The sequence below is a fragment of the Panthera tigris genome, chromosome B1 (genome assembly GCF_018350195.1).
Source record: "Panthera tigris isolate Pti1 chromosome B1, P.tigris_Pti1_mat1.1, whole genome shotgun sequence".
NCBI lineage: Eukaryota > Metazoa > Chordata > Mammalia > Carnivora > Felidae > Panthera > Panthera tigris.
The window spans coordinates 150,060,852-150,070,230 of record NC_056663.1 but is presented as its reverse complement, the minus strand read 5'-3'; the positions used below and the strand labels follow the sequence as shown (position 1 = coordinate 150,070,230).

General features: G+C 51.4%; 1 protein-coding gene across 1 annotated transcript; it reads left to right on the top strand.

Annotated features, from left to right (window-relative positions):
* The first annotated feature begins 944 nt into the window (after window positions 1-944).
* On the top strand, window positions 945-8,487 carry LOC122238091 (proteoglycan 4-like). Its single transcript, XM_042984788.1, has 3 exons — window positions 945-1,043; window positions 3,904-4,087; window positions 6,842-8,487. The coding sequence occupies exons 1-3, from the start codon at window positions 945-947 to the stop codon at window positions 8,485-8,487; spliced, it is 1,929 nt and encodes a 642-aa protein (XP_042840722.1).
* Window positions 8,488-9,379: the final 892 nt, after the last annotated feature.

The following is a 9,379-nucleotide window of genomic DNA, read 5'->3' as shown; positions in this document are numbered from 1 at the left end:
CGTTGGGCTCTGTACTGACAGCTCAGAGTCTGAAGCCTGCTTCTGATTCTGTCTCCCTCTCTCTCTCTGCTCCTCCCCTGCTCAACGTCTGTCTCTGTCTCTGACTCTCTCTCAAAAAATAAACGTTAATTTGGGGCACCTGGGTGGCTCAGTCGGTTAAGCGTCCGACTTCAGCTCAGGTCACGATCTCACGTCCCTGAGTTCGAGCCCTGCGTCGGGCTCTGGGCTGACAGAGCCTGGAGCCTGTTTCAGATTCTGTGTCTCCCTCTCTCTCTGACCCTCCCCCATTCATGCCCTGTCTCTCTCTCAAAAATAAACATTAAGGGGTGCCCGGGTGGCTCAGTAGGCTAAGTGTCTGACTTCAGCTCATGAGCTCATGATCTCATGGTCTGAGTTCGAGCCCCGCATTGGGCTCTGTGCTGACAGCTCAGAGCCTTGAGCCTGCTTCGGATTCTGTGTCTCCCTCTCTCTCTGCCCCTCCCCTGTTCATGCTCTGTCCTCTCTGACTCAAAAATAAATAAACGTTAAAAAAAATTTTTATAAAAAAAAAGAAAATAAATAAACGTTAATTTTTTTTTAACTTAAAACAACATACATCTAAGGTATCAATGGCTTAAATTTTACCCTTAAAATATTAACATGTTGTCAAAAGTTTTAACTCTGTTTTTGCAAACTATGTGTACAATTTAAGTATCTTATTTGGGTAAAAAGGAAATGTTTGTTGTTGTTGTTGTTAGAGGAATATGGTTGTCACTACTGTCATTCACATGACTTGTTTTTTCTTCATTCTAGAAATACATTGGATTGCTCTTTTCAAGAGAGTTCCCATGTAGTTAAGCAGGGCTACATAATTCTAGGCAATGCATTATAAACTACCTGCAGTCCAAAATATACAATGCTGAGGTGAGACGCTTCAGAGTTCTCTTCTCCCTTTGCCAAGTTCAATGGTCAAGAAGGTAGGTCCTGGGGTAGGCTGCTTCAAGAGTGAGGATGATGTCTGTCTGGAGGTAGAGCTCTCATTTGATCCACACAGGAATGATAGCGTAAGTAAAAAATAAAGCTTTAGCTTTAAGCTATTGATTGGGGATTATCTGTTATTATAGCATGCACCTGCTTGGGATTCTCTCTCTGCCCCTCCCCAGATTGTGTGTGGTCTCTGTCATGGTGGGTCTCTGGCAGAATCTCAGAGATTTACGGTGTTCACTTGTTTGTGAATTTTTCTCTTTAATATAGTTTCACTGACCAGTGGCTTAATTCAACAGCAAAATGAAATTCTAGGGTATCAAGTCAGAGATAAAGCAGAAACTATTCAATTTCTTTAAGGCTGACGTAATGCCTTATTTTTCCTCTAGCATCCACAAATGCCTTCTAAAAGTAGTATTTAAAAAGTATTTAAAAAGTATTAAATGAATGGATGAAAGCATAATTTTTCCTTCAAGGCTCCCACTGTTTCCCTAAAATCACAAAAATGGATGGATTTTAACAAATATTCTCTAACTCTGAATAGTGCTAATTAATATGCCTAGATTAAAAATAGTAAACATGGGCTCAATTTCAAATAAGCCAAATTAACTTTCTACAAAGTGTTTCAACACTTCATATATTGTACGAGCACTATGGGCCTGGATGATGTTTCCACATAGATTTTTAGGTCAGTTAAATAAGAGGGACTTAACAGCTTTGAATGGATGTGAAACTTACATGCCCACTGTCTGGCAGAGATCTTAATACTGTATTCTTCTCCTATCGAGATAACCTCTATCCATAGAAGGAGAAAAGCAGAGTGGTTAAGACTTCAGGGTCTGAACTCATTGCTCAGATGTTTCCGCTCTTCCGGTAAATTAACCTGCCAAACATCAGTTTCCCCATGTATAAGATGTGTATGGTGGTAGCTCTGGTCCCATAAATTTCTTGAGAAGATAAAGTAATATCTAAATATCAAAATATAAAGTATTTTGTCTCACCCATGAAGTCCGGAAAACTTAACTGGAAGCTATCCATCTGCTGTATTTAAAACAGCAGAATTAGATTATACATCTCTTATTAAAAGATGGGCTTTGCTTCTTTTAGAACATAACGTTCCAGTTTGACACGCAGTTCTTTTTCACTCAGTTCAGTTTCCCTACCTCTGTATCTGTAGTTTTCCCCATCTCTGTTCTCTAAGCATTTCCCCTCTTTTTCTCAATCTTTCAGGGTCAGAACATTTCATCAATGTGTATTTTTATTCATTCATTTATTCTTCTAACCAACTTTCCTCCAAAATGGTTTTATAACATTTAATCGTTAAAACACAATAAAATAATTGTCTGGATATAAACTTATGAAAAATACTTGAAATGTGCAAATCAGAGCTATGATTTTTAAGATGATTTTTTTTTTCTCTTTGATTCTGGTAACAAGGAAGTCAGTTACTGGCTCTTTCCTCATTGGAAGTTTCTTTCCTTTTTAAAAAATCTAAGCAAGGAGGAAGTGAGCCCAAATAATACAATATAAAGAATAAAACTAGGGCACACTCTGTACAGACAGGACACTCCATAAAGAGAAAAGGGATTCTTCTAACACTAATGCATACTGGAAAGAAAAGGACTCCATTTTTCAGGACTCTGTTTTATATTCTACATGAATGTGTACATGGCTTTCAGAGGACAAGGACTGTGTCTACTTGATTTTTTCCCCCAAAGTAGGGAGAAAACCTTAATTCATTCAGTAGGTAAATAGCTGTTACTGATAGCCTCATGCAGTTTGCTAAATTATCTGAGGAGCTTAGCAGTAATTCTGGTTGCAGCTTGTATCTTTCTCACTTCTGCCAGTCCAGGCTCTGCATTCATGCTCTGTAACTACAAACAATTCTGTGATAAGTGATCTTAAAGGTATAGTAGATGTTGCCCTCTAGTGATTCATATGAACATTGGAAAAGTCACATAGACTTTCTCAGCTATTCCGGACTGTGTAGAAACTTCTTTGATCATGTGGAAGCTATCTACTACTATTTCCTAAGTCCTTTAGAGCTTCAGTTTTTACACTTTATTACATAAGTCCAAATTCAATTCAATTCAATTCTCTATTCTTCATTTTTAAAAGAAAAATAAATATTTCTTTCACTTATTTTTTTTAATGTTTATTTTTGAGAGAAAGAGAGAGAGAGAGAGCAAATGGGTGACGGGCAGAGAAAGAGGGAGACACAGAATCTGAAGCAGGCTCCAGGCTCTGAGTTGTCAGCACAGAGCCTGGTGCAGGGCTCGAACTCATGAACCATGAGATCATGACCTGAGCTGAAGTCTGGTGCTTAATCAACTAAGCCACCCAGGTGCCCCTCACTTACTTCTACCTACATTTATGTGGCATGCTTTTAACTAGAGACCTCTTTAACCTAAATTCATAATCTATTGGAATGTAATCACTTCTCTTCAGTATTTCCTAAGAATAAGGATAAATATAATTGAGTATGTCATGAAAAAGTCTAAAGCAATGTATATAGGTATATATGTACTAACTCTGTTGTAAAATTACATGGGATGCTTGTTTAGAATAGATTTTTTCCCCTAAAATACAGATGATTTATCCCCAAATCTGAATCAGAATATCAGAGAATGGTGCCAAGGAAGCTGCATTTTTGATTTCCAAGTGATTCTTAATCCATTTGAAATACTGCTATGATCTGAACCCTTGAGATCCCATCCCCCGAAATTTCAAGTTTCCTTTTGCCAGATTAATCTTTCCTATCATAGTTTCCCCTTTACGGTTATTAAGCAAAACTACTTGTAACATTTTATCTCCTTTCATGATTTTTCTTAGGCAACATTGTCTCTTATGATTTTATCTTAACTTGATTTTAAGTAACACTTTTGGCTCAACTATTAAAATTCTCCTCAGAGTAAATTTTTTTTTAATTTTGTTTGACAGAGCAAGAGAGTGAGTGAGCGCACGCAAGACGGAGAGAAAGACGTCAAGAGAGAGTCAGACAGACAGACCGAGACACAGAGGCCCCGAGACAGACCGAGACACAGAGGCCCCGAGACAGACCGAGACACAGAGGCCCCGAGACAGACCGAGACACAGAGGCCCCGAGACAGACCGAGACACAGAGGCCCGGAGAGACAGAGGCCCCGAGACAGACCGAGAGAGAGAGACAGAGGCCCCGAGACAGACCGAGAGAGAGAGACAGAGGCCCCGAGACAGACCGAGAGAGAGAGACAGAGGCCCCGAGACAGACCGAGAGAGAGAGACAGAGGCCCCGAGACAGACCGAGAGAGAGAGAGAGAGGCCCCGAGAGAGAGAGAGAGAGAGGCCCCGAGAGAGAGAGAGAGAGAGGCCCCGAGAGAGAGAGAGAGAGAGGCCCCGAGAGAGAGAGAGAGAGAGGCCCCGAGAGAGAGAGAGAGAGAGGCCCCGAGAGAGAGAGAGAGAGAGGCCCCGAGAGAGAGAGGCCCCGAGAGAGACAGAGAGACAGAGGCCCCGAGAGAGACAGAGAGACAGAGGCCCCGAGAGAGACAGAGAGACAGAGGCCCCGAGAGAGACAGAGAGACAGAGGCCCCGAGAGAGACAGAGAGACAGAGGCCCCGAGAGAGACAGAGAGACAGAGGCCCCGAGAGAGACAGAGAGACAGAGGCCCCGAGAGAGACAGAGAGACAGAGGCCCCGAGAGAGACAGAGAGACAGAGGCCCCGAGAGAGACAGAGAGACAGAGGCCCCGAGAGAGACAGAGAGACAGAGGCCCCGAGAGAGACAGAGAGACAGAGGCCCCGAGAGAGACAGAGAGACAGAGGCCCCGAGAGAGACAGAGAGACAGAGGCCCCGAGAGAGACAGAGAGACAGAGGCCCCGAGAGAGACAGAGAGACAGAGGCCCCGAGAGAGACAGAGAGACAGAGGCCCCGAGAGAGACAGAGAGACAGAGGCCCCGAGAGAGACAGAGAGACAGAGGCCCCGAGAGAGACAGAGAGACAGAGGCCCCGAGAGAGACAGAGAGACAGAGGCCCCGAGAGAGACAGAGGCCCCGAGAGAGACAGAGAGACAGAGGCCCCGAGAGAGACAGAGGCCCCGAGAGAGACAGAGAGACAGAGGCCCCGAGAGAGACAGAGGCCCCGAGAGAGACAGAGAGACAGAGGCCCCGAGAGAGACAGAGGCCCCGAGAGAGACAGAGGCCCCGAGAGAGACAGAGAGACAGAGGCCCCGAGAGAGACAGAGAGACAGAGGCCCCGAGAGAGACAGAGAGACAGAGGCCCCGAGAGAGACAGAGAGACAGAGGCCCCGAGAGAGACAGAGAGACAGAGGCCCCGAGAGAGACAGAGAGACAGAGGCCCCGAGAGAGACAGAGAGACAGAGGCCCCGAGAGAGACAGAGAGACAGAGGCCCCGAGAGAGACAGAGAGACAGAGGCCCCGAGAGAGACAGAGAGACAGAGGCCCCGAGAGAGACAGAGAGACAGAGGCCCCGAGAGAGACAGAGAGACAGAGGCCCCGAGAGAGACAGAGAGACAGAGGCCCCGAGAGAGACAGAGAGACAGAGGCCCCGAGAGAGACAGAGAGACAGAGGCCCCGAGAGAGACAGAGAGACAGAGGCCCCGAGAGAGACAGAGAGACAGAGGCCCCGAGAGAGACAGAGAGACAGAGGCCCCGAGAGAGACAGAGAGACAGAGGCCCCGAGAGAGACAGAGAGACAGAGGCCCCGAGAGAGACAGAGAGACAGAGGCCCCGAGAGAGACAGAGAGACAGAGGCCCCGAGAGAGACAGAGAGACAGAGGCCCCGAGAGAGACAGAGAGACAGAGGCCCCGAGAGAGACAGAGAGAGAGAGGCCCCGAGAGAGACAGAGAGACAGAGGCCCCGAGAGAGACAGAGAGAGAGAGGCCCCGAGAGAGACAGAGAGAGAGAGGCCCCGAGAGAGACAGAGAGAGAGAGGCCCCGAGAGAGACAGAGAGAGAGAGGCCCCGAGAGAGACAGAGAGAGAGAGGCCCCGAGAGAGACAGAGAGAGAGAGGCCCCGAGAGAGACAGAGAGACAGAGGCCCCGAGAGAGACAGAGAGACAGAGGCCCCGAGAGAGACAGAGAGACAGAGGCCCCGAGAGAGACAGAGAGACAGAGGCCCCGAGAGAGACAGAGAGACAGAGGCCCCGAGAGAGACAGAGAGACAGAGGCCCCGAGAGAGACAGAGAGACAGAGGCCCCGAGAGAGACAGAGAGACAGAGGCCCCGAGAGAGACAGAGAGACAGAGGCCCCGAGAGAGACAGAGAGACAGAGGCCCCGAGAGAGACAGAGAGACAGAGGCCCCGAGAGAGACAGAGAGACAGAGGCCCCGAGAGAGACAGAGAGACAGAGGCCCCGAGAGAGACAGAGAGACAGAGGCCCCGAGAGAGACAGAGAGACAGAGGCCCCGAGAGAGACAGAGAGACAGAGGCCCCGAGAGAGACAGAGAGACAGAGGCCCCGAGAGAGACAGAGAGACAGAGGCCCCGAGAGAGACAGAGAGACAGAGGCCCCGAGAGAGACAGAGAGACAGAGGCCCCGAGAGAGACAGAGAGACAGAGGCCCCGAGAGAGACAGAGAGACAGAGGCCCCGAGAGAGACAGAGAGACAGAGGCCCCGAGAGAGACAGAGAGACAGAGGCCCCGAGAGAGACAGAGAGACAGAGGCCCCGAGAGAGACAGAGAGACAGAGGCCCCGAGAGAGACAGAGAGACAGAGGCCCCGAGAGAGACAGAGAGACAGAGGCCCCGAGAGAGACAGAGAGACAGAGACAGAGAGACCCCGAGAGACAGAGAGACAGACAGAGAGACCCCGAGCCCCCGAGACAGACAGAGAGACCCCGAGCCCCCGAGACAGACAGAGAGACCCCGAGCCCCCGAGACAGACAGAGAGACCCCGAGCCCCCGAGACAGACAGAGAGACCCCGAGCCCCCGAGACAGACAGAGAGACCCCGAGCCCCCGAGACAGACAGAGAGACCCCGAGCCCCCGAGACAGACAGAGAGACCCCGAGCCCCCGAGACAGACAGAGAGACCCCGAGCCCCCGAGACAGACAGAGAGACCCCGAGCCCCCGAGACAGACAGAGAGACCCCGAGCCCCCGAGACAGACAGAGAGACCCCGAGCCCCCGAGACAGACAGAGAGACCCCGAGCCCCCGAGACAGACAGAGAGACCCCGAGCCCCCGAGACAGACAGAGAGACCCCGAGCCCCCGAGACAGACAGACCCCGAGCCCCCGAGACAGAGAGACCCCGAGCCCCCGAGACAGAGAGAGGCCCAGCCCCCGAGACAGAGAGAGGCCGAGCCCCCGAGACCGGGACCCCGGGACCCCGAGAGGCCGAGCCCCCGAGACCCCGGGACCCCGAGAGGCCGAGCCCCCGAGACCCCGGGACCCCGGGACCCCGAGAGGCCGAGCCCCAGAGACCCCGGGACCCCGGGACCCCGAGAGGCCGAGCCCCAGAGACCCCGGGACCCCGGGACCCCGAGAGGCCGAGCCCCAGAGACCCCGGGACCCCGGGACCCCGAGAGGCCGAGCCCCAGAGACCCCGGGACCCCGAGAGGCCGAGCCCCAGAGACCCCGGGACCCCAGGACCCCGAGAGGCCGAGCCCCAGAGACCCCGGGACCCCGAGAGGCCGAGCCCCAGAGACCCCGGGACCCCGAGAGGCCGAGCCCCAGAGACCCCGGGACCCCGAGAGGCCGAGCCCCAGAGACCCCGGGACCCCGAGAGGCCGAGCCCCAGAGACCCCGGGACCCCGAGAGGCCGAGCCCCAGAGACCCCGGGACCCCGAGAGGCCGAGCCCCAGAGACCCCGGGACCCCGAGAGGCCGAGCCCCAGAGACCCCGGGACCCCGAGAGGCCGAGCCCCAGAGACCCCGGGACCCCGAGAGGCCGAGCCCCAGAGACCCCGGGACCCCGAGAGGCCGAGCCCCAGAGACCCCGGGACCCCGAGAGGCCGAGCCCCAGAGACCCCGGGACCCCGAGAGGCCGAGCCCCAGAGACCCCGGGACCCCGAGAGGCCGAGCCCCAGAGACCCCGGGACCCCGAGAGGCCGAGCCCCAGAGACCCCGGGACCCCGAGAGGCCGAGCCCCAGAGACCCCGGGACCCCAGGACCCCGAGAGGCCGAGCCCCAGAGACCCCGGGACCCCGAGAGGCCGAGCCCCAGAGACCCCGGGACCCCGAGAGGCCGAGCCCCAGAGACCCCGGGACCCCGAGAGGCCGAGCCCCAGAGACCCCGGGACCCCGAGAGGCCGAGCCCCAGAGACCCCGGGACCCCGAGAGGCCGAGCCCCAGAGACCCCGGGACCCCGAGAGGCCGAGCCCCAGAGACCCCGGGACCCCGAGAGGCCGAGCCCCAGAGACCCCGGGACCCCGAGAGGCCGAGCCCCAGAGACCCCGGGACCCCGAGAGGCCGAGCCCCAGAGACCCCGGGACCCCGAGAGGCCGAGCCCCAGAGACCCCGGGACCCCGAGAGGCCGAGCCCCAGAGACCCCGGGACCCCGAGAGGCCGAGCCCCAGAGACTCTCTTCACACTGAGCTTGGAGCCTGACACATGGCTCAATCCCCTGACTCTGGGATCAGGACCTGAACTGAAATCAAGAGTCCCATGCTCAACCAACTGAGCCACCAGGTGCCCTGAGAGTAGTTTGACTTCTGAAGAAATGGGAAGGCTTCCTAATTTACAGTAATGTTATAGCTACTAGTATTTACCTTTACAAATATTAAGTAGTGAGCATGTTTCAATTTACAATTTATTTAAAGCATTTAGTGCATGTTTACAATTATTTTCACACTGGCTTCTTTAACTGCTCCAACAGTGTTGTTAGATACCATCTCTCTTCCTAGTTATAGAAGAAGAACCCAGAGAGGAAAGTTCAGGTGATTTGACTCAGCAACTGAGTGAATATAAAAGGAGAACTAGAATTCAAATGTTCTTTCTACTACACTGTACTAAGGCAATATTGGAAAAGAAAAAAGTAAAATTGTGACTATTCCTTGGGTTGGCACTGAAGTAATGAAAGATGTGAAATATTTCAGAGTAGATTTTCACTTTTAATAATATAATTATTTCACCATCTTATTTTTTATTGTTAAATTGTGTTTAAAACATTGATAAAATTGCTTACCTAGAAAAATCAGAGATCAAAAAACCATACTGCCACTTAAAATTACAAATAAAATCTCTTAAATAGCTAAGAGCTTGACTGAAACTGGAGCCAGGATCAAATACTGTATTTTCAAGTTGTTAAACTAAAAAGAAACTCTACTTCCCATGGCATTTTTATCACTGTTCTTCTCTGTTTTAAAAATATCTTCTATTTTAGAATAACTTTTCAAATCCCGGATCTCCACATACTAAGAAGAAACATTTTAAAAGTGAATCTAAAATTTAACTTGAAATTCCCATCCTGTCCATGGGGACTTGGAA